Source organism: Cupressus sempervirens, chromosome 5, assembly GCF_028749045.1.
Source record: "Cupressus sempervirens isolate cs-2001-9-10 chromosome 5, ASM2874904v1, whole genome shotgun sequence".
NCBI classification, from domain to species: Eukaryota; Viridiplantae; Streptophyta; class Pinopsida; order Cupressales; family Cupressaceae; genus Cupressus; species Cupressus sempervirens.
The window spans coordinates 523,825,011-523,851,894 of NC_143122.1; the positions used below are offsets into that span (position 1 = coordinate 523,825,011).

Sequence of the window (26,884 nt, forward strand, 5' to 3'; positions counted from 1 at the left end):
TAGTGAAAGATGACTTCGACTATTTGACTCCACATATTTTTGTAATGTTGGACATCTTTTGATTTACAACTTTGTATAGCATTTATTAGAATGTAGAATTGCATGCATCCCTTTCAGATTAAGTTATTGACCATATATTTTGTTCCTCTTGGGATGTTATGTCAGATGCGTCAGTACAGGATCTATTTTTTAAACTTTTTATAAATAAATAAATAAGTGTATGCTGTGAATAATTCTGATGATAAAGCCTTAATTTATAGGTAATGTCAATCTAACCCGACAAGAATATAATGTTTTTTACATTAAAAAACTACAATGTTTTATTTCCTAGTAGGTGATAGAGCATACCTTTCACAAACCTATAGCTGTTCACTGTCAGTTATCCACAAATAAATTGGAGAATAAAAAGTATTGTTTCTGACAGATCCTGTGCTTGGTTATTGTTATTTTACTGCTGTCTTGGGAACATTTCCTTTGGCTTATTCAAAATTTTTTCTTGGATTTTTGAGTTACTGTACTATTCTCTTTTTGTCTGCGGCTTTGCTATATGTATTTTTTTTTTGACGGTTTCGCCTATTTGGTTCGCTACATGATACATAAATCATAAAGCATCTTTGCAAATTGAATTATTTACATGCTTATGGATAAAATAATTAAACTGTACTCACTATCTGCATTCTAACAGGCAGTCTAGTTGAGATAGCTGCTGATTTTCTGGACAACTTCGATGCTGTAGTTCTGGGACGTGCATCAATTGCCACTAAAGTATGATCGTGTTTCATGTCAGCTATATGTTGGAATATGTATTTTCAGTCCAGTCTCTCTGTACCCATTAATATTTTTGTTTGTTTGCTGGCTTCTTTGTGTGTATTTTATACTGTGTTTCATTAATCTTATTATTATCTAAAGTTGTGAAGATAACATTACACTTCATACGGTGAAATAAACATTTTTTTAAGATTTAGTTTTTATGGATTTACATACAATTCTAGAAGCATCTTGAATAGGGAAATGACTTTTGTTTTTCCCCATTAATCCTATTTCTTACTATACTATCTTAGCCATGGGAAAATTGTCTGCCATAAGTCAGTTTACCTGGTTTCTGTTATCACACATAGTAGATTAGCACAACCTTTCACCAAAACTGCAACCATCGGACTCTTGTCCAAGAAATTGGGAAATTATGTTGAAATATCATTCAAAAGATCATACAAAAGCAAGTTATGATATTGTAAGTTTCCTAGTCATTTACATATCCTTTTAAATTACATCTCTATGGTTCTTTTACAAAAGAAAACATTTGTAAATATATATTTAAATACATCTATGGTAAGTTTGTTCTTAATCTGCTTGAACTGCATTCATTTAATTCATAGTTCAACTTATCGCCGACTTCTTGATGTTAACTTATCTTATTGCGAGAAGTTCGGCTCTGCTCGAAAACTTATAATGATATTGCCCAGAAAAGTTGCTAGTTATTGCCAACAAACTGCCTAATTCTCGGTGATAACTTGCCAAAATCTTGTGGAATGCCAAAAAATATCGCCCACGCTAGTTTAAGAGACTGTGACGGCCCAACAAGAAGCCATATTTATTTTTTCATTACAAGAGAGAATTTGGAGACGACAGAATGGTTTTAGAATAGAAAGACCATTGCTTGCAACCATTTAGATCAATGTTTTGTGGATTTGGAGCGGATTCAAAGAATTTTTCAAGCAAATTTGGATTCGCAAGTAAGTTCTCAAGATTCTTTCTCTTTTGTTTTAAAACCATTTTGTCTTGTATAAAATGCATCCATGTTTACAAAGACTTTATCATACCATTTCCAATCTACTATAACTCCTAGAAGGTGATAAATAAGATCTAACACCATTTTTTTGCAATTTTTGCAATTTTTTCATAGTTTTCTCAAAATTTTCATCTTTTTCTTAAATTTTCATAACCTAACACTTTTTTTTTCTAGCAATGTTTAAATATATCTTAAGTTTTAAACGTAGTTTTTTTTCTTAATTTCTTTATTAAATTTTCTACATTTGTGCCCTCATTTTGTATGTGACACTTGTAGGTTGATTCTTCATCAAAATGGCAAATATAGATGCCTCTACTAGTGGGTATATCAATGCCCTAGTAGATGCACATCCATTAGGATATGTAGGAATGTGCCCTAAAGGGGTAGAGACAAGGCATGGAAATATGCTTTTGAAGGACTTGACTATAATGTCGTGATATACATAAAATGTGAAAAAGTTATTAGCAGGGACATATCTCATTTGAAATACCACCTTGGAGGGATGGTGAAGCATGGCACAAGGGTTTGTCTACTGACCATGGATGGATTAAAGAGAGAGATGGATGCCTTGCTATATGCCCAATAAGAGAAAAAGTTGTAAAGGGAAAGGACAAAATTGGCCATGAGGGCAACCATTTATGAATGACAGGGTATCTCAAGGCTCATGTTGTCTCTTTTTTAAGAATCATTTAGTATTATACAATCACCTTCATTTGTTTTGAATCTAGATTTTTTTGAAACAATGATCATTTTATAATGAAATAATGTGGGTTGTGACTAGGTACCCAACCGACCTTGACGAAGAAGAAGCACTTGAGGTCATAGTGCTCTTAGTGTACACAGAAACACTCTTGGAGCACAACCATTGGTTGAGGGTACTAGGTGGAACAACGATGTGCATTGGCAAGTTGAGATTCAATGTGTTGATTTTTGCTTTTTAAACAATACCCTATTCAATGTTGCAACTAGTCCCTATTGACTGAATTTTGTGATAGGAATTGCTGTGGCAGGAAAGGGCTACAAGGCAACTGCTCCTAAAGATCTGAGTGGGAGGTTAGTTCACTTGTTTTATTTTTTAAATGTTTCATAGTTTTAAAGTTCACATATTTTTCTTTAATATAAGTTTCTTTTAAAACTAAAATTGTGTACTTAAATGTTAATTTTATTTCGTGTTTGTAGGTTGCTCAAAGATGTTTCCAGGGCCAACAATGTGGTAGAAGACCAAAGATTACAATGGAAACAATTTAACTGCACTATACTTTCACATATATGGGTGGATGGAAGAAACTGTACCATCGTCAATTTTTTGGTTTCTTGCAAGGACCAAGTGTTCTTTTTGAAATCCTTTGATTTATTGAACAAGATAAAGGGAGCTGAAACTTTGTCTCTAATGTTAGAGTAAGTCGTGATGGAGGTAGAGGTTGCTACTATGGTGCAAATAATAACCGATAATGCACCATGATATGTGGTAGTAGGTAGGATCCTCAAAGATAAGTATAAGACATTTTATTGGTCTCCTTCTGCAATGCATGTCTTTAACGTTTTTTTGGAGGACAGGGAAAAACTGGATTGGGTGAGACTAGTTGTGAAGGATGCAAGAAAGATAACAAAATCTATCTACAAACACCCTTGGGTTCTCCACCTGATGAGAGAATTCCCCCATGGGAAGCAGCTAGATAGAATTGGTACCAGAAGGTTTGCAACAATTTTCTTAACATTGCAAAGTGTCAGTAGTTCTTTGAAACCTTTGAAGCAATTGTTTGTGAGTCCACAATGGCAAGACTCAAGCTATTCAAGGATGCCTGATGGAGAGAGTGTTGCATACATCGTCCTTAACAACCACTTTTTGGATGGTGCTACAAAAATTGTGAAGGTAACTTGGAAACTTCAAAAGTTGAATATTTAATTTTGTTGTATTTAATAATCAAGCTCTTCATTATTAATTTCTAACTCTAGTTTCTGATTAATGATAATCTTTTTCTACTTTTCAGTTGTAGGTGATAGAGTCCTTAGTTAAAGTGATTCACTTGGTAGATGGGGAGAAAGCCCTAATGGGGTATCTTTATGAAGCCATTGACAAGGCCAAAGAGGCTGTAAAAAATCACTACAAGGGGGACAGCCTAAAATTTTATCTCATATGAAAAATTATTGATGGGAGGTGGAATAATTAGCTCCATTAACCCATTCGTGTGGTGGGGTACTTCCTCAACCCTTGTTTTTGCTTCTTTCCATCCTATGGGGATCCCAATGGAAAGGTCGTGGAGGGCTTCATTGATTGCATGTAGAAGATTGTACCTAAGGTTGAGGTGAGAGACCTCATTGTGGCTAAGATGGAAGTGTATCAGAATGCAACATGAAAGCTTTTCTCCTCAGACTTTTCAAGAAGAGGAAGGAACACTCAAGCTCGGGTACAATATTTGGATTTTTGGTGTCTTTCGCATGTATGGTAAGTACTTAAAAACTAAGTTACTAAAATATGTTTTCACCTTGCTTTCTAACTCTTTACTATTTATATTGCCGATGCTTGGTGGTGAAATTGGGATGGAAATGTTCAAAATCTGCAAAAACATGCCCTTTGCATCTTATGTTAGCCATGTAGCTCAGCCAGTTGTGAGCGTAATTGGAGCTTATGCGAGACCATTAACACAGAAAAGGAAGTAAGCACAAAGATGCCTTAGTGACCTTGTTTATGTGTACTATAACATTAAGTTGTGCATAAGAAAGGTAGAGTTAGTAGTAAGTGGTGCACTTGATTTGGATGACATAGGTCCCTTATCATGATTGGAAATCTCAGGAGCAACCTCTATTGTTCACAAACAATGAGATTTGTGATTTGGAGAGGTTGGCTATAGAGGAGGGTGGATTCATAGCAGGATTGGATGACATTGATGAGGACATTGAGGAGGATGAGGGCATTGAGAGTGACAAGGATACAAATGATGAGGAGGCATTTCCAGTGTCAGCACTATCTACATCCAGGGTGAAGGTCCAACCACAACCATAACCACAACCGCAATAGTCTTCTAGGGCTAGACTTTGTCCCACTCCAATAGTTTCTACTAGAGCTGCTGGGAAGGGGAAGAGGAAGATGTAGCCAATTTTGATATTGTGCTTGACACTTTTATTTGTTTATAGTTTTACAAAGACAATTTTCTATTATTAGTTTTCTTTAGAGTTTAGACTATTGGACTATGGCTATGAGCCATTAACATTCCACATGAGGATGCTACTATTTGCATTTATATATACCTGGATCAGCTTGTTTGGTTTGTTTACTCATTTACTGATTTATTAGATGCATCTCCTTATGGATTTATGCAAAAAAAACATTTCCAATTAAATTCAAGTTCCCAAATTTTTTTTGAGAATTTCTCAAATTTTCCTTGAGAAGTTCCTAACTTATCTCTGATATTTGCTGATATCTTTTTTTTTACCCTTGGCAATAAGTTGTCAATAACGATAAGTTGAACTGTGATTTAACTAGTTACTACCACATATTTGACAACAATAATACAAGGGAGAGTAATACTTCTATTACTCACATCATATCAGTGGAAATGGACATAAAATTCATTGTCTTATCTTTCTTATAAGCATTACCCATGCAATGCTATCCTAAATATAGTAGTTTTTAATCTATTATCATTTGCTTTAATAAATTGGTGGCTAGAACTCCAAAGAAGTTGCTTTGACACAGAGTGCGACTACCTTTGGACCATAAAAGGCTCTAATTAATATTTAACAGGGATACTTATCTAGCACAAATGATACACAATCATAGCTTGTTTAAGTTACAATTTGTTGGTTGAAGGATGCGTATCGAGAAAGTTTAGCTAACATTCAAGCTTAGTGTGTAAATTTTTTATTAGGAAAGTTCTCAGTGAGTGCAATTGCCATTTATTTGTGTTGTTTATACATGTGTTCCTTTTCATTCTAGTTCAAGTGTATGAGTCTTATTTGTGTATCTAGTGAAAACATAATTACCTTTTGGCTAATGTTGGTCTTGGTTACTAGATTCGTGCACTGCCCCTAAATCTAGATGTAGGTGCGTAGGGTGGTTGATGCGGAGGTGGGATGTGCCTGGATGTGCACAGGGAGCACATTCACCCCCTATGGGCATATTCAAATACGTTGTGAAGTGCATCCGGGTACATCCCAACTCTGCATCCGCACCCAAACTGCTCTCTTCAAGCATTACTATTCAATACTTTGGTCTCGTGTAGCCCCAAACAATTGCTACAATTTTCACTGGGAGGCATTTTTAATGTGCGAAAATGATTCCTAGCCAATGCTTCCATCCCCAAACTCTCCGGCTACTAGAAATTACAGAAATAACATCCACAACATTATGAAATGTTTATGGCCTCCACCTTAGTCCGCGTTCTAGCAACGGGGCTTCTTCTTAAGTTGATCAATCAGGGTTCTAGTCTCACGAATTACCACAACTATAGAATGTGTAGAAGCTCAATTTCAAATACTTCTTCAATTTTGACATTGCATTGTTGTTTCCATCAACTGAGGTTTGTTGGTGCTCAAATCAATAGATTGGAAATCCTATGAGCTTTCCCTCTCAATTCTTGGATCTCCAATTAGACCTGGCCAATGAACATGAGTGATCAATCATGATCTTACTCCCATACACTTCAGGCTTTGTAGGACCTAGGCAGATAAACCTATTCCTCAACCCTAATTTGTATACTTTATATTCTATTATGTATAGAAAATGGTCTTGGTATCCTTCTTATAGAAATTGAAAGGATGCGTACAAGCTTCAGACTATTGCACCTATTCCTAACTAATAACTAAATGCAATTGAATCACCTTGATTAAATTTTCTTCCTTCAAAAGAAGAACATAAGCAATAAAACCTTTCTTTAGTTAATCTGAATTGCTTGAAGAAGCGCCAACAAACCCTTCTCTGTTTTCTTGATTCCCATTCTCCAATGTAGCGATCATCTCCCATAGTTCTGCTTTGTCTTCCTCCTTTTCAATTAAAGTTGTCACTTTGGTACCAGACATAGCTTTTATGCAGTTCCCATGCTGCGACTTACAGTTTGATTATCACATCAACCTGATCCTCCTATTCATCAGTCAAAGTAGGCTGCATTACAGGTTGGGGATGCTCATTTCTCAGATTGTTGTTAGCAGGTAATCTCGTCTTCTCTGGTTTCTGTGACTGGAAATGCAGACTGGAGTATTGTGGTGCTTGTGATATCAATGTATTTACCCTCATGTTCATATAGAATGTCCATTAATGCCTATTTAATTTTGAATGTCTTTTCAAGATCATTTACGCATGCAAAATCTAGCCGTAATCTTTTATTTTGTCATGTCTTATTTATTCCTTTTATGATATTTGAAGCTTAAATGTCCGCTTAATATTTCCTTAAATGCACACATTCCCAAGATGGCAGAAAACATTTTCGTATTTGACCAATTTTCCCTTTAACACTACTGCAAAATCTCACTAATTCTCGATACGCCTTTTTACTATTGTTGAATTGGTGACAATTCTCTGTTCTGCAGTTCCTTTAATAGTGAAATATCGCTGTTTTGCAATTGTTCATCTGGTACTTGCAAATTGGCGAAAAATCGCTCTTTCACTGCTCTGCAATTTGTTCTCTGCAAAATGGAGAAATTTCTCCATTTTGGGGGTGGCTATGTTTATGCTTGATAGATGGCGAGATTGCCCTTTTGCTAGATAATTTGAGGTGGTATTTCCAAATTTTCAGGTGTTCCACCATGGTTAACTCTGTAATGAACATCTTGTTGAAGCTCATGTTAGCAGGCCTGCATTTTGCTAAGAATTCCGAGGTCAGCAAGGGGAGTTTGTAATACAAGGGATAAAAGTGAGTGGGTAGAGGCCATTTGTTAAATACTATCTAATATTTATATGTAGGCCTATGATCTTGTTTGTATTTTATAACATATTTTTAATGAAGTTGAGAGTTCATGTACATTTTTAATTTTATATTTAAATTAAATATTTTCTTAATTATCATTTAAAAAATAAAATTACTTATAAAAAATATTGAATAGAGATAATATTTGAAAAATTAAAAATTAAATTTAAATTTGGTGTTTATGTGCATCTCAATTTATTATATTCAATATTAAGATACAATTAATGATGTCTTTTTATAGCAAAAATAATTGGTGAGTGAAACAAAATGCAATTTTTTAAACTTTTAATTAAATAATTAATACACTTTGTTTCTAGATTCAACTCTGTTTTGTTCTATTTTAAATATTTACATTTAATATTTATCTTTGGCATTTCACATTGATCAGTTATGAAGTATCACACTATGTCACTATCAAATGACTTATGTATATTTTTCTAATTTTTTTCTACACACACACACACACACCAAATGCATCCAAAACCTCCCGAATTCTTTTTTACATATCCAAACACTGGTTTTTCTTACTTGTATCTGTGTCCGGGTTCGAACTGGTAACCTACCAATTGGTTAATGTACCAGTTCTGAGAGGGGACTACAGTTTTAGTTATGAGGGTATGATAAGATATACTGCATGCTGGAAGCCATGATATTGAAACTGGGTCAAGCTAGTTATACAAGTGGATTACGGATACCATGTTCATCCAAAATTCTTTTCAGAGCATCTCAGAAGCAAAAATTTGCAAAAAATAAGTTTGGTACAGATCAAAGGAGGCTGTGATTATGGTGGACAAGTGTTTGAAGTAATCTAGAGCATCTTAGGAGGTCTTCAAAACAATTCTTGAATTCCAAATTTAATGAGCAAGCTTGAAGTGAGGTTTTCTCTGATTGTCACACTTGGTGAAATGGCATCAAGTATGAACTCAGTCAATTTGTTTATATCATGGCTAAGCATCAATTTTGGGACCATACATGGACTGTGGAGTCTTAGTGTTTTGTCGAATGAGTTCAGTTTTTGGACATTTATTCTTCTATTTGGGTGCCATTCAAGGGCAAACAAATGCTTAATATTGCTTGTCCATGGAGTGGCAAGGCTTGGCTCTTGAAGATTCCTTCAGTTCTATATTCATTAATGCGTGCAAGCGTCTTGACATGAATTTCTAGGTTGTAGAGACACAATGATGAGTCTATTCTAAAAATAGTTGAGGTCTCATGTTGCCCTTAAGATGTTGTAACCAGTTTTACAAGACTCATACTTGGTGTAATATCCCATCTTTTGGATATTAGAACTTAATTAAATAATCAAATTTAAGTTTTCAAATTAGATCAAATATAACAACAACTTAATTTAATTATTTAATGCATTATTAAAATGACTTTAATGTTGAGTTTACTAAAACATTTGTAAAGTCATTTATTATTATTATCCTAATTTTAAGTTTAGAGATGGGGATAATAAAGAGGCAAAAGTAAAGGAATTTCAAGAGACAGGAAAAATGAAGAGTCATGGGGGTGTGCTACTAAAGAACATTGAGAGGCTCATTTTGGACATGCTTGGTTTATTATTTTCTCTTTAAGAATTTGAGAGCTTCTAGCTTTTAGTTTTGAAACATGAGGACATAATCCTTCAAGATTTATCTCGAATTGGAGGAAACCCAATTCATGTTGGAGATATCATCTAAGTGTCTCACTTTTCATTACGAAGTATTTCAAATTTGCCATTCTCATTTTGAGATGAATTTGCAGAGTATGTAGAGCTTTGTTGGAGATGATTTATTTGGGAGTAATATATTCCAAGGTTGTAAGCTGGATATAATGGAGTTGAATAATAAATCATTTGCAGGTAATGGTGTTGATTATATTTTACAGTGGCTTCATCTCTTTATTAGTATGTGAACCATTGGAAGGAAATCTTATTATTAGTTAAACTTTGGCAAATACTCATTCAGCTTGTTGCTGTGAAATTTGAAGGAATGTTTGGTTTCAAGAATATAATCATCAGGTTGCTAATATCTCCAAGATTATGACACTTGCCTTTTTTATTTTGAAACAATGCCATCACATGTGCGAACTGTAGAGCTTGGGATTTTGATTATTGTTTCTGATTGCTAGTTTGTCCTTACAGTTTGGATTGAGACTTTGGAAAGATTAATAGTGTTTTGTGGGCATTGATGAACTTTTCCTTTACCGTGGTTTCTTTCTGTGTATTTTCAGTTAGAAATGTGATTTTGGAAGAAGATAACATAGGTGTTGATTTAGATTGGTTGCCCAAATCAACCACTCAGTTCTGGGCAGCTGTGAGAGGTTTTGAAGCCACTTTCTAAAAGAATAGAAGAGATTGCCCTTTGCAGATACACTGGCTTCTGCATCACGTGAGTTTTAAAGTCACACCCAGCGATAGTTCTGGGGGAGGGAATGCTATGAGAATAATTTTAAAGGGAAAATAATATTGCTGTTCTAGTTTTGACTGTTTTGGGTGTTGCGTTAGGGAGCTGAAGTCCTTTTCTTGGAGTGATTTCTTTGCTGGATGGTATGAAAGACGAAAAAGGAGAAAAACATACTTTAAATGCCATCATGATGATCAATCTACCATTTTGGATGGTTATTTGGTGCCAAATTATTGTGTAGATTATCGATCTGTGCAGGGGAAAGCACTAAAAAAGCTTCATCAGTCATTCATTGCTGCAATGCCAATTTTTTAAGACACTCCGGAAATTAGTAGCTGTTTACTCATTCTTGAGAAAATCATATAAGAGCTTCTTCATCTGGAAGTTGAATTAATTGCTTCATCGCTGCTTGGAGGGGTTGTTTTCAGATGCTGGAGGTTCTTTCTTCACTGCTGCTCACTAATTGCTCATTAATAGTGGTTATTTCAGAGCAGTATTCTTGAAGGAGCTATCTAACCTATGTTACTTGGGGATGCGTTTCCAGCCCTACGCCTGGAGTTTAGGAAACCGTACCCATTTCGGGGACTTGGGGATGGCCGGAAACATTTCCAAGCCATCCCTACCCAAGCAAGAAAATCGGAAACCCATTCCGGGAACTTCGGAAACGGTCAACGTGTTTCCAGATGGTGTTGACCATCTTGGGGACTCCATAGCCGTTTCCCATCCGTCCCGGGGACTGCTTGAAAATTCTAATTTTAAAATAAAATATAACTCCAAAAAACATTAATAAATGGTGATTTTCTGCCCATTCGCAGGACCCACATTAAAATAATAAAATATGTTAATACAACACATTTTGAAAGTTTTTTTTTTTTGGAAGCCATTACAAACTTAGCATCCAACTATGACTGAAAATTCAAACTTCAACTTTTCTTCAACAAACCAGACCTGAAAACGATTGTAAATCAGATTTCTATTTGATATTCATATTGTAGACCTGGAAATGATTGCTGCTAGGTTAAGGAATACTCAGACTGTTTTCAGCTTTGGTAATGCTCTGATAACAGCAATAATTGGCTAGAAATAAATTGTTGTAGCTGATGACTGCCCAAACAAGATGGCTGCTACCCCTCTAGAAAGATTTGGCACAACAAATTCAGTTTTCCTGTAAAACCCACAAGAAAGGGCTCTTCTAAACATATTGTCCATCTATGGCAGATTGATTCTCTCATTTGATGTCATCCTATGTTCCAATTCTTAGACGATGATTCGATTTGATGCTATGTTCTATGCTGATTTGATGAATGAAATTGATGATTTAAAGTTATGTCACTATGATGAATGTGACAATGTTATGTAATTCTCAAATTAGTTGTCCCCTGCTTCAGCCAAAAAAAAACCATCTTGGAAACCCATTTCCTTGTCCCCCTGTCCCGAAAACTTGGGGTAACATAATATGTAACATAAGGTATCCTGATGATTAGTAATTCATCTGAATCTAAGTTGCCGGTTCGGATGCAGGTTTGACATTCAGGTTCAAAATTCGATCAAAATTTTTTGGGGCTGGGTTCGGGTTCATTTTGGGTTTGTTCGTACAAGAATATTTTTTAATTTTTAATTTTTAATATATATGTAAAATTATGCTGCGACATACACCACTTATGAAATGTGGGCATGTTTTAGGGTTGGGTTGTTTGGATAATAAATCAGATTATTTTTAAACAAAAAAAACACCTTTTCAAAACAATAAAAACATTAAAAAGTCAAACTTTTTTGGTTGCACACCCAAATTTGTTCCAAATTCCAAATTCTGTCAACTACAAATTTGCTCGAGATTCACCCAAACTCGTATAGGGTCCAAAAAGGAGAATCTGCAGGGAATTCATGAGACAAATGATGAATTTGACAAGAACCGGAACTGACTTTGAATTAGCTACGAATCGAATGTTGAATTTGCATGCTGAGGGGTGAATTTGGTAACTTAGATTTGAATGGTAAGAGTGTCACTTTGTTGATTATATAAATTAAAATAAATGCTTTACCAGTATTTCAATTTTATTATTAATGTTAGCAAATTATCTCTGTCCATACTCATTGTATTAAACCAATCAAAGTTGGCAAGAAAACAAATTACACATTTGCAGAACCAATCATGAAAAAAATCAGGGGTTGAACATTACACTTGGATTGGACTCACTTGACTTTTTTTAAAAATTTGGATTTGGTGATTAATCTGTGAATAGAATCAATCTGTGACAGGAAAAATGAAGTGGAATCAAGTTTTTGGTTTTTTAAGTTTTTTTAAATTGAGGGTGATCAGTCGGAGAAGGGAGTGGAGTTTTTGCCAAGTCTCAGTTTTGTAAGTATGGTTCCATGTTGTAACACATCTATACTTGATGATGGAATGAGCAGTGTTTTCCTGTTGCTTGGTGGAGTTCTCTTCCATTAAGTGTTTTTCCGTAGTACATAATTTGTTGCAGTTGTATGTATTCTTTTCTTATAAATGGAAACTTGTGTGAAAAGTGTGGCAGCTGGGTGCAGCAAAAGGTGAAAAACCTGGTTATCAGCTGTGCGGCTGGTAACAAGGGATGTAATAGAGAATTTTTGAAGTAATAACAGGCTGAGTAGTTTATTGTTGTGCATCTAACTGTTGATCAATTTTTTTGGTTGAAAACAATGTAAAAATCACTCGTGTTGCTATGCACACAGTCTAGGGCATGAAAGACAGATTTTCTAGCATAAAAAAGTCTTCATGACCATTTATTTAAAAAGCACTTTAGGAATTTCCAATCATCCCCTAGATTGTTGAGACACCCCATGAGATGGGTTTTTCTGCTTTGAAAACAGATCAATGATTGGCAGGGCAACTGGAGATGGTGAAGTGATGTACCTGCCATCTGAAAGTCCCTGGGATGCTTAGTGTAAACAAGTGGCAGTCTAGGGCGTGGGAATACATGCATACATAGCATAGTATAAAAGTTATAACCCTTCAGGTGAAAGTCATATCACCTTCTAACCATTGCACTATTGTTGTGGTTGTACTTGGTGAGTGGATTTTTTTTTGCAGATTACATGTTGATGTTTACCTGTTTTCATAGTACTTCTAGTTTGGATTTTTTTATCTGAAAAGACTTGACTCAACATGGCATTTTGTCTCTAATTTAGAGCTAGAAGTGTTTTGAATGCAAATAAATGGATTTTTAAATTTGCTTCCCAAGCACAAATATTTTTGCCTGTGAATGGTTAATCATGTATTTTAATCTATTCTCTCTTTGTTTTTATATGTGAATGGTTAATTTTGTTTACCAACACTGTCTACCATTTAATTTTCTATATGAATGGTTAATTATGTATATGAGTCTAATTTGATTTTAGCTGATGGTTTTGGATGTATCTGGTGGTATTCATCTGCTTTATGTGTTCTGATCACAATAATGTAGTTGTAAATGTTTGTTTTTTTTGGTTTTGTAGAGGAAAGTGAATGATTTGTGCCGCAAGAGGTCTCAAAGAGTTGCATTTTATTCAGTTGACTGTCGAGGATCTTGTGGAGAAATATTTGTTGATCTACAAAAGCACACATACAATCAGGTTTTTTCTTATTTATTCATTCAGGAAATTGCAGTAGCTGTAACTATGCTCATTTGTAGTATCACTTTGTATATAAAATTAAAGTTTAAAGAAATTAGGATTGTTTTGGGTCTTTATTCAACCACTATATTAATAGAGAACATTCTCTTTTTTTTTTTTGAGTAAAAAAATTGGTATCGTATTGATTCAAGAATTTCACTCTTTGATATTGTGGCTGGAACCACTGAAATATGCATTCTGTATCCATTCCTCATATCCCCCTTCTATACATGTTTGACTGCTTTGTATGAGACACTATTTCAATATCAAAAAGTCTGATATTCTGCATTAAAAACTATAAACCGTCATTGTAAAAAAAGAAAGAAAGAAATCTCCTACTGATTTTCTGCCTTGATTTTCTTCTCTTGCTGCTGTTTCCAGTGATCATCCTTGGTAAACCTCCATCAAACATTTCCACTTCCTCAGCAACTGTTTGGAGGCCCCGGCTCGAGTCTCTACATTCCACTTGTGCAAGTATTTTTTTATGCTTTCCCACCCAGCTCGTGCTTGAGCGCTTCTGGCCTTCTTGTTTGGGGACACACTCCAAATGAGAAAAGGGTGAAGTGGTGGGGTGAATTTAGCTACATGTAACCAGTTACCACCGTAGGCTTTGAATCCTTCCCTAGCATTTGCAATGTCAATGAACACATTCATCCCATAAAACCATTCCTGCCTGACACAGGTGCCCATTATCCACTGTATATTGTACATCTCACTGAACTCCAGGCACCATGCAAAAATCAATGACAGAATGTCCACGTTACTTCTGTACCTAAAGTTTGCCTGCAAATATTCTTCTCCCAATACCATCTTCACTATCTGGAGAAACATTGTCTCATCAATAATGAAGGCCTTCTTAATCATTCATCTGTAATATTCCCCCAGAATGCTGGTTGCTGCTTCTTCGTTTGGAGGCTGAAAGCTGCCTCTATATTGCCTCTTTTCTACTCTACAATTCCATCTGTCCAAACCCAAATTCTTCCTTTATTACTTTGCAGATGCATCTCTTCCAAAGTTCGGGTAAATACTAATTCATGATGGCTCTACATTTTGGGTTATTAATTTCACACGCTTCACCATTTTGGGAAACTACAACATTCAATGTGGGAGATCATCTCAATCTCTATGTTGCCAATCACATTCCTTATCTATCCAATATGATGCCTTACAAATCTTTATTTTATGATCATTTGCCATTTGCCAATTTATTACCTGCTTTGTTTGTGGGTTGGTAATTTTAATTGTTTTAAATTCTGACAGCTTGTCTCTTACCAATTTGACAATTTCATTTATCTTCCATGCTTGGGTCTTCCCATTTATGATTGCTTTGATGATGATCTGTGAGTCTCTCACCAAATGCAAATTATTGGTTTCCATCTTGCTTTCCAATTTAATGGCAGGCAAAACCACCCTCACGTCTACGTCCTTGTTTTCTCAATCATAAAGCTTTTGTGCACCCAAAGACAATACATTAGCCTTCCAATCTTGTACTACACATCGTGCATTTTAGTGCCCCAAATTGCCTTTAGAACCCCATTGACATTCTTGTGTTTTGCTGGAGTTGGATGTCCGTATTTTTTGAATTTATTATCTACTTGACTGAAAGGGAATTTTGTTGGATTCTTTATATCGCTTACAAGTCCTCCCTCCCCCCTCCTTAGACCACAAGTAGTTGGTCTCCCACACTTCCACCCTCTATGATATCCCTGGCCAACCATCCTTAATTGTCACCCCTGCCCCCCACTGCCACCTTTTCACCTTCACCATTGTCAGCAAGGTGATTATGTCCATGAATAGTAGCAAGGCTGCAAATGAGGAAGAGTTCTAGGTACAACTCTATAAGAATAACATCACGACTTTGGGCTCATTTTACATAGATTTTCTCAATAGGGTGGTTTGCACGAGGTCTCCCCCCCTCTCTTGATCACATCATATCATACATCCGATTCATAAGTTGGACAAGTGTCAAATCCCAACAATTCATGGACCATCATGTTGGGGCATACTTTTTCTAAATTGTTCACCATAATTCTACATGATATTCTTTCCCAAGAGCTTGGTTAGAGACATAGCTCAAGGGCATGCTGGTTCTGGCATATTTTCAGACCATGGGCCATATCTTGACTCTTATGACTATTATCGAGGAAGCACGACATCACTCGAAGGTTTATCGTTGATTTTTGGTTTTTTGCAAGGCATTTGATTTAGTCCCTAGGACAACCCTCTTCTAGAGACTGGATGAAATTGATATTTCAAAGACTCTTAACTGCCATAATGAGACTTTATGAGATGATGGCTGGTTACATCAGGACCCCTTAGGGGATATTAGATTTCATTCATAGTGCTATTGGTGTAAAGCAGGGTTTCCTTGTGTCTTGCACTTTGTTTGGGCTCTACATTGATGAGATGAAGGAGTTTCTTCAGGTGTACTCCCTCTTTGGGGACGGTTGCTTCTAATAGAAGGTTTTTAGTTTCTATCTTGCTCCTTGTAGATGATGTTGTCCTCATGGCTTCCTCTTCGGACTTATAGATATTCCTTGATGACCTTGCCTCTTTTTGCGATTTACGACTGTTGATAGTGAACCTAGGTAAGACTAAGGTGATGGTCTTCCATTGTCTCAAGACCTCTTACGTCCACTTTTTATTCCAAGGTGACAAGATTGAGATTGCTTCCTCATACACATATTTGGGGGTCAAGTTCTCTAGCGGCCACTTCAGCTTGAGATCGACAGTTCATCCTTGTATCAACAAGGTTTGGGGCCCATCCTTTCAGACTTGATACTATCTACGATTTGGTTTGGTTTTTACATCGCCTATGATAATTTGTAGACTCCTCTAAGGGACATTATAGATACTCATACCTGGCCTATTGCAACTTAGAGGCCATTGCATGCTCTAATTCCACCATGTAGGCTCATTTTTGTTTGCTCAAGTCTCGACTCTTCTGGGTTTGACTGCAATCAATATTGATCAGCTTCCTCCTTTATAGTATTCCTTGGACACCCCATCCCATCTTTTTCCACCCCGGAAAGAGTTGAAGAGGTATATTAGAATGGACATGTACAAACAATATATTCTCACCACTTGGGTAAGTCCCCCAGGGGTCTTCGATCGAGGGTGACATTCCATGTAGAACACTTTCTCACGTTATATGACAAGATCATTTTTGCCCATCATACCTGTCTCACAGATGGTCTTGTGTGCTTTGTATCTTTCTTGGCTTATTTAGAGTCGGCTCATATAGGCTTTGCAATTGGATTGTCCAATGTTTGGCAAGGGAAGATAGGATCTGCCAACTTTGTGACAAGGGGGACGCAAAGACCAAGACACACTTCATTTTTTGCTGCCTCATTTACTACAAGATTAGAGGGAGATTCTGCTTGTTTAGGGAGACTTAGTCTCTCCCAACCTTTTTCATATATACGGACCAGAGATGCCTTGCGTTCTACCTTTAGGAAATACAAAGGTTCTAGGACGTCACTATGTAGCAGATGTCACCTCTGAAATTGCATTCCGATTAGGTCATCACCTCATTCTTCACAGTAGTTCGCTCCAAACAAGGTATGAAGAGGGCATTGGAACCTCCTTTTGGGACTCCTAGGGTTTTGAGACCTCGTAGTTCGTTTACTCAACAACAACCTTCTTGTAGTGCTTCCAATGGTCCTCAAGGACACCATGGGATCTCTTGGCATGGGGCTTATTACTTGGTTCTGGACTTTTGCACGGTTGCTCGGATCAACTAGTTGAGTTATTTGGTTTGGTGGTTTCTTTTTGCTCTAGTTCTTTTTGTTTTGTTCTGTCTCTTTCCTGAACACCTTTTGGTGTTCCTGTTGCCTATTGTACTATTGCTTTGTTTCAAGCAGTCCCTTGGACCCCCTAGTTGGTCTTTTGTTGGACTTTAATAAATATATCTTATCTTATCTAGTTGCAATTGCATTTACTAGCTCTGATATTGCATTTTTAATGCAAAGAAGGATATGTTCCAATTTCTGTTCCTTCTCTTGGAGCTTTTTTTGGTTTATTTCCTTCCAAACCTCCCATTTCAGAGTTGATTGGATGATTTTCTAGATGCTAGAGAAGGTTGATTTCCCCGTCGCCAATTTCCAGCTTTCGAACATTTGATTTAGTGAAGCTAGAAATGGGGTATGCCAGCCTAATAGTTCTAAGATGTCTTACCAGCTCTGATTTGCATTGTCATGATGGAAAAATAAATGATCCACAACTTCCTTATCAAATTCACTCTGTAAACATGTAAAAGGCCCTTAAAAACCAATTCTCTTGAGTTTGACCTTGTAAGAATTTGTCCTCTAAATGTTAGCCATGCAAAAGAATTTGCTTTGGGAAAGCTCAAGCATAATTGATTTAGCCAACCCTCTTCTTCCCATGCCGTCTCATGCAATTTATATCCAATCTTCACAAAGTATTTTCCTTTCTTGGATCCACACCAAATAAGTTCATCTTTTCCCCTAGTAATGAGTGCTTCTCTGCTCCTAAATATTGATTTGAGTAAATCCAATTGGACAATGCCAATAGGCCAATACACTCGCATCCACTTTCCTTCTTGGACACACCGAGGGTGGTGTTGAAATCTCATCCAACCTTGAGGAGGAACTCCCCATATTTTGGATCACAATAGTCAATGGCTTCCATACTAACCTTTTTTGTACTATTCTTGTTGGGCCATAGACATATTTGGAAAAAATGCCTTCTTTGAGTATGTTAGAATAGACTTTTCCGATTTCTAGTGCTTATTTGCTGCCACTTTTGGAACTCTAATTTTTTTGAGCATTCCAAAGATAATCGAGACCTTTAGAAGCTCTGATAGCTTCCACAAAAAACCCATGCCGTTACTTCCATTTTCTAAGCACCATGTTAAACTCCTTATGTAGTTTTCTTGTAGCAAGACTGCATGAGGTTGTGGTTGATCAAAGTGTCTTCTGATTAGATGCCTTTTGTTAGAGGCATTGCTGTTCTTGACATTCCACGATAGGTGTTTATTGCTCCTCGACAAGGCGAAATTCCTTCCCACATGTATTCTTCCTTCGACCTTTAGCACTATTGGTGCTTGGAAAGCACAAACTTATATTTTATTTCCAAGAGAAGCAATAATTTTCAAAAAATATGGATTATACTCGATTAATCCTGAATCCTAGAGCCAACCAAAATTTTGTTTATGAAAAATTCTTTGACCCAATATTCAATGACCTTTTTGCATTTAAAGCACATTAAAATCCCTAAGAAATGGAAAAAAATGTAAATCAGCAAAAACCAAGGTAACCCTAGAAAGTTTCAAGAAATTGATAAATCACCTAGAAATAATATTGATTCTAAGACGGAAGCAAAGTCAATGTGGACACAATATGTTATTTTTTCCCTTTAGCATTTTTCCAACCTTTGGAAAACCCTAAATAGAGGAGCAAGAGGTGTAATGGTGGTCAACAACAAAACTTGAAAGGGCTTATCCTAAATTGTGGGGGGTGTTAGAGAGTGTTGAAGAAGCTAATGAATTTGCACTAAATCACAGTTTCAGTTTGGCCCAAGCTCATTGCATTCCTCAACCCATAGCTTTGGATGCAATCGAACATATAATTAATATTATACATGAATTTCAAAGGTACAACTATTATGCACTATTATAGATAGCTCTTTAATGGGGAAGCAACAAACCCCTATAGTTTTTGATAATAGCAAACCCCTAAAGTTTTATTGATAATAGAAAACCCCTAAAGTTGACAATAATATTATAAAGTAGTTTCAAAATTTAAATTCTATTGACTAGAAATATATATTAATACTTATATAATAAATCAAAAATTAGAAATATTGTATATATTTATGTTTTATATATATACGATTTTGATAATAATCAAATATATTTAATTTTATCATTAACATTGGTCTCCACTTAAAATAGTAGTTGCCAAAACTAGTGGCTTGCTAATCTTACTTCATTTAAACAAGTGTCTTTTGTTGAATTTTACCCCATATGGAGGACTTACCAATTGCCATTATGACAGTGTTGGAATATGATTTGACTAGCTTTCTTAAATATTGAACAACCTCATAAAAACTCCTTGCCTCGATCCCAATGAAAGTCTTGTATCACTTCAAAATGGTTTCTGCTTTTAATAAATTCCTAACAGTAGCTAGATTGCTGTCTGATAAAATATGATCTTAGTTAGTTCATAGATGTAGCTATTTGATCTCAGACTTGACAACTATTTGGTGACTGCTCTCTGAAAAAATATGATAAGTTTTGATGTCAGTTACTTCATAGACTTGGCTAATATTTCAGACAGCTCATTGGTGACTTCCCTCTTAAAAAGTTAAATTATATGCCCCATGTAATCAGCAATATTAGTATAAATGATGATATCCATTTCCTAAAATTCACTTTGATCTCAGTTACTTCATAGACTTGACTAATATTTGATCTCAAACTGAGGCAACTATTTGGTGACTGCTCTTTTAAAAATGTTACTAAATATTGCCTATGCAATCAGCAATATGAATATAAATGACAATCTAATTTTTAAATTCATGAATTAGCTCTATTTTATTTGCTCTCTACATCTCTATCTTATGAAAATGCCCTTAAGTTTTGAAAATAAAAGGTTTTCATTTTTACCGAAGTTCCCAGTGTGGACAATTCTGGTTCGTATGTGGGTTTGACATTCGCTCAAGAATTTTTTGGGCTCGGTTTGGCTCTGTTTTGGGTTCGTCCCTACAAAATTTAATGTTTCTTTTTATATATATGTAAACATATGCTGCAGCAAATAAGTTTATACACCACTATGTTAATATTAAAGCAATTTAGCAACATACACCACCATATATATTAATGATTTAGTTCGAATGGCATGACAAAATGTCAAAATACACCACTATATCAATGTTTAAGAAATGTTTAAGTTTAAAAACAATAATGTCAACATTACTAATCAGTCATGTGATCAAATATCATAAAAAATCATCAAAGAATTCATCATCATCATGCAGTTGCAGATTAGAGGCACAGTTAGTGCCACTAGCATTAGTAGTCTCAGCCGTAGCCTCAGGGTCAGCTTCAACATCACTATGTATCTCAGCATCATATTTGCCATCATCAATTGCAAGTGCATCAAAGTGGGCTTCCGACTTTGTAGACTCTGGTTCAACATCCCAATGTTTTGCCTTCCCTTTTTTGTAGGTATTCTCTTTGTGAGTTGTGAGCCCCAAGTTTGAATGCACAAAGACCAAGTTATCTGCCTTCTTGGAGTTTAGTCAGTTGCATTTTATTGAGTGGATGAAGGAGTATGTGCTCCATATTCTCTTAGATGATGATGAACTAGCAACTTATCAAGATACAAATTTGAAATTACGTTGTGAAGATTTTTGAATATTTATCAACAAGAAATTGGAAATTAGACTCTTTAAGATTAAAGAACTTACCTATGATAAAATTTTGATGGCAATAGGTTACAAGTGCTGGTACATTTGTCTATGGAAGTACCACCATTTATGAGCATCAACATTGTTCTTGTCTTCAACATCTTTAGACCACAATCATTAGTGCTCGTGAAACTCATAAATTCAGACCTTACTGCAGGTCATAGGTGCTTGGGAAAGTGTCTTCGAAAGGCTGACATGTACCCTTGAGCAATTTCAAGAGCTTTGCATGGGGTAACTCTAGAGGTACTCCCCTTGAGGACCGATTGCCTATAGAACTTGAGGCTCAATGTAAAGGCAAGTAGATGCAAAGGGGTAGTCATTTTGTTCCTTCTCTCTACCTTGATTACCTATAGCTCTTTGAAGAACTTTTCATTAGGATCTTGATCTTTGTCATTTATAATGGTTTTAATATCCTCAATCGTGGAGTAACTGCCATCATATACCTCACCCAAGCAAGGACTATCCATGTCAATGTATCGGATCATGGTCAATATAAGCTTGCTGAATTTGAGAAGGTACTCAACACTATCCCACTAAGAGCCATCTAGTATTAATGTCTTAATGGCAGCTACCTTTGCACTATTAGATTGCCTCCATATGCTCCAATTAGCTCTGGTTACCATTCTAGACAATGCCTCTTTAACCTTGACAAGGCGTCTCAAAACAATAGTGTAAGAGACAAAGCCGGTCTCAACAACTTATTTTAAAATCAAAACAAAAATAGTTAAAAATTTAAAATCAAGTAATCTATTTAAATTTATAAAACATAAAAAGTTTACTAAACTACTGGATATCTAAACATGTTTATATTTTAAACAATTGAATTTACCTTCAAGAGCTCCAATTTTGAGAATTGTCTAAATATGGCTTGTGTCATATGGTCATTCGTGACATACATTTGGATATCTTGTGCTTCTTCATACAATTTTTTTATCCACTCAACCTTAGTGCCATTTTTTTGCAGCATTAGGTTGAGTGAGTGCAGAACATAAGGTGTCCAAAAAATGTGTTCATATTTCTCCTCAACCAATAAGCCGACAACTTGACAATTCTTGGCATTGTCGGTTACTACTTGAACAACATTTTGAGTGCCAACTTGCTCAATGGCTTGGATGAGTATGTTTGCAATGAAAGGACTGTCTTTTACCTGTCCTTCACAATCCACAACTCTCAAGAACATTGCACCTCTTGTAAATACTGCAATATAATTCACCAAAGGACAACTCCTCGCATCTTTCCATCCAACTAATACTATTGTCACACCTGTTTTGGTCAGTGAATCCTTGATGGTCAGCATGGCAGACTCTACATGGGCCACCTCATCATCCAATAAAGTGGTGTGTATCTTCTTATAACCAGGGCCTTTGAACCCCTTTAGAGTACTGTTAACTGCTCTCATCATGTATTACCAACATGATGAGCAAACAACATTAAATGATTATCCATTTGCATAGACGCATCACGCTATGGCTTGATCGACAATGTCTCTAGCTTCATTTGAAATGATATTCCAAGGCTCCCATTGCTCTATGGTAGCTTCTACACGGGCCACCCCATCATCCAATAAAGTGGTGTGTATCTTCTTATAATTAGGGCCTTTGAACCCCTTTAGAGCATCATTAATTGCTCTCATCATGTATTGCCAATATGGTGAGCGAACGACATTAAATGATTATCCATTTGCGTGGACACATCTTGCTATGGCTTGATCGATAATGTCTCTAGCTTCATTTGAAATGATATGCCCAAGGCTCCTATTGCTCTCTTTTACTTATAATCTGTTGTTGAGGAGAAGGCAAGAATTGATGGCCCTTTGTTGGTGGTTCATTGGTAGTGGAAATTGAAGACATAGATGACCTTTTTCCTTTCTTTGAAGGCCTACTACTTCACAACGGATGAGAAGCATTTTCCCTCCCAAAAGCTTCATTTGCATCCTTTTGTTCTTGAATGTATTTGTTCACAATGTGATTTGGAAGGAGGGTTTTAGATAGTACTCCATTTACTCTCGGGTTCTCTGTACACAATTTAATGCTTTTCTGAGGATAAAACACAAATGTGCTTTCGCTCTACTATATGAGCTACTAGATTCCACTTTGCAATGGCTGCGATTCCACTAATAACCTCCTCCATCCGACATTGGTTGAATCATTTCCACATATTTCCATAATAAGGAGTATTTGTAGATTTTAAAGCGGGGGTTTTCAGTTCCAGAACCCACTTGTAGCCATTTCTTGAATCTATAAAGAACAAAAAAAGAAAAAATTAAAAAAGACAAAAATGATTCCTGATATATAGCAATACTGATACATATATCAATATGTATGAAAGCTACATGACAGTACATGCTAATCATGTATTGGTAGTAAATTAGTAATTAAAATGGAGCTTGTATTTGTGATTCACTTAGACTATATAAATTTTTAAATAAAATCTGAAAATGGTTATAACTTAAAAAATAAAAATGAAAATGCTAACTTTTAGAGAGGAAGATAATGCTGCTGCTTAGAATCCATGGGCTTGAAGATGCTGCTGATGCAACAAAAAATCTTGTTGCGAGGAACCACAAGATAAGGCAAGGAAAAAACCCTCGCCAAGAAAGAACCCATGCTGAGGAAGCAATGATGCTAAGAGAGGACCCTAAGCAATCTCGTTGAGAGACAAATGCCAAGCAACCATGGAAGACAACACTTGGAGATAAATCATAAAATTACAAACATTGTTGAACTATGGAAGCCAAACGCCGTAAAAGACAAAATCGCGGTGGATGTTTTCAGGTTTACAAAATGACAAATACATTGTTTTACTTTTAGGTTTACATTAGACTATCAATAAAATAAAGTACAAACACTGTCGTTGAAAGTCAACCACACTCAAAAATCACTCAAATTCGTTTGAAATTCGCTGAAACAAATCCAAATTCCTCCTAGGTTCGTGTGTGTATTTTGACATTCACTCAAAATGGACAAAAATTTAACCAAGGTCCGTATGGACAAATTTACAATGAATTACATAGGGAAATTCCGATTTGGAATTGATTTCGAGCCGACTTTGAATTTCCAACTAACTGACTAGCAATTTTTCAGTTGCCAAAGCGAATAGGATAATGTAGATGTTTTCTTTAATTTTTTTACCTTTTTATGATAATCCAATTTTTTTCTTGGTTTTTTAAAAATTCTTATACTTTAGTTTGTTGATTTATTCTTGCTATGGGGTTTGCTCTATGAATTTTTCTGCCCCTTAATTTTTTTTTCATTGACTTTTCTTTTTTCTTGTTGTAGATAGAGTTTCCCATACTGTTCTCTTTTCTAAGATGTCTTCCTCACGATTAAATCTTGGTTGTCTTCACCCTCTGATAGCTCACTCTTGGTGCCCTCGTTGCCATTAAAGCAGGGGGTTTCCATTGCATATTCTAGTTTCTCATTGAGTTTAGGTTAATCAACCAATGATGAAATGGCTAGATTTTATGCTTCAGAAGAATTACTGAGTATCACCAACCAAAGGCCCAATCTCCTATACATTTTTTTTTTGAAGATTACACTTCTCGCTTCATATCTCTAGAGTTGGTGAGTAGGAGTTTTGATGATGTTAACTCGTCGGACTTTTGCTTCCTAGAGCTTGAAATATCCCTGTTGTCAAATAGGAGCTCATTCAATTTCTATCTTCACCCCTTATTGAAATCTTTAATTTTTGTTCTTGTTATATGCTAGAGATCTTCTTTGCCATAATTTTTGTTTTTGTCTCCTTTCTTTTTTGTTTTTCTTTGCCATAATTTTTGGTTTCATCTCCATCTCCTTTCCCTTTTTGTTTTTCTCATTGTCCTCAGTGTTGTCCCTTGTTTTTTGGTAGATTTTACAATTTTCTACGATTGCCTCCAGCTCTACCTGTTGCCTCCAAACTCCTCCTTTGGTTAATATATACCCTTCCTTGTGGAGTGAGTCCAGGGGCTCCCAGTTATTGTAGATTCTCGCATACATGTTGAAGTCCTTCCTTTCTACGGCTTCATCTACTTAAAAAAATCTTCATAGTTTGTTTCCTTTAGTCTTCAAAGTTTCCAAGTCTAAATATTCGAAATGAAGGATATGTTAGAGTAAATAATTATTATTTACGTTTTACTGAAGTTTACTTAGGCTAAATGCATTTAGTTATTAGTTATCATTTAGGAGTTGTTGACAACACGAGAGTTTGTTCCTACGTAGTTATACTTATCTTCTCATCTACGTGGAGGATAATCCACCTTTTGTGGATGTATGCTTAGTTGTCAACCTTATCTCCTAGCGCTTTCTAGGTTGTTCTTGAAGCTTCCTAGAGGCCTTTATAAATAGGCTCTCCTAATGTAATATCATATCATATTGTACAACAATTTAACTTTTCATTGTTGCAATATAATTTCTCACTTTGTTGAGTTTCTCCAAGCCCTTCCTTTCCTTCTTCGATTTCTCTTCAGCAGGTTATTTGCATGCAGGCAATCTTGGTGAGTTGTGAAGTTGTTCATCAACTTCTACATTGTATCAGAGCCTCCTTGTTGCTTCATGGTTTGAAGGATTTTTGAAGCCGCGATTCAGAGACACAAACCCTAGTTTATTTGTGATTTTTTCTTCAATTGGGAGGAAGAGCATTTTTTTGGGGCACTTTGGGCTCAAACGGACTCTGCCATTGCGCTCAGAAGGCCCGTTACAGTTAGAATCCATATAAAATTTCCATTTTTGGTGACTGTAGCGTTTGGCAAATTTTTTTTGCCCCTCGGGAGGACCATACGGACAATTTTTGCACGAAAAAAAGAAGTATAAAAGCGACCACAGCGGCTGCTCAGCCTAGTGGCTATCGCTCTGCCAACCCGACGCCGCCGTTGCGCCTCCTGTGCTCGACTCTGGGTTCGCCATAGCAAGTTGTGCCGCCGCTACAACGCCAGAGCCCAACCGTCACCGACGGGCCTCCAACTAACCACTGTTGCCGATTGCGGATTTTTGCCCACCATCGCGCAGCTAGTGTCGCCTCCTCTTCCTCCGCTCTGCAGCCGCCCATTGTCCACCTGCTCGTGCTGCCCATGTGGCATTTTCTGGACTTGCCATGTCAACACTTGCCACGTGGTTGTGCCACGTCATCATTATGCAGCTGTACTGCCACATGGATGCCACGCGGGAGTCTTTTTTTTTCCTCGAAGGCCTCTAAGCCGTCAATTTTAGGCCCATGAAATGCTGACGTTAGTATTGCATCAGCACTCCTGCATCCTCTTCTGGTCCCTTTTTGACCTACTCGCTGTTTTTTAGACATAACTTGGGCATATGAGGTCTTTTTCAGATCCGAAAGAAGCGTCCGAAAGTTGGTTCTGAGACGTAGATATTGGTGTAAGTATTTTTTGGTTTTGATGTAGTTTGGTTGCCTGTTTTTGAAGTCAAAGTTGGATGTTTTGTTTTTCACTTCGACAAGCATATCTTGTGTGTCCCATCTCCATTTTTTGACGTTATATTTTTGGAAAGCTGGTTCTATCATCTTTTTAGAAATGCTGTAATTTCCTTCAGATTCTACCCCATGCTCTTTTTGTCATGTTTTTTGCTTTTCTGCAATATGGTGGATATCTTGGGTGTTCCAGGTCCGAGGATCGTTTTCATGGCATGAAATCTTTTCTTTTGAGCTTTACTATCTATTGTATCAACTTTTTTTCCCCTTTGATCATTGTTGATATCATTTGTAAGCATCTTTATGCAAACACATTGATATAAAGTGCTACTCTTGCATTTTGGGATCTT

At 36.2% G+C, this 26,884-nt stretch overlaps 1 protein-coding gene across 2 annotated transcripts in view; it reads left to right on the top strand.

Moving 5' to 3' along the window:
• LOC149557007 (SUMO-activating enzyme subunit 1B-1-like) overlaps positions 1–26,884 on the top strand; it is a 175,453-nt gene that overhangs the window by 95,783 nt on the left and 52,786 nt on the right. For both annotated transcript variants that reach the window (XM_089831660.1, XM_089831661.1), the window contains exons 5-6: positions 690–765; positions 13,551–13,667. In XM_089831660.1, coding sequence (XP_089687786.1) covers positions 690–765; positions 13,551–13,667 — 193 coding nt within the window. The remainder of the gene's footprint in view (positions 1–689; positions 766–13,550; positions 13,668–26,884) is intronic.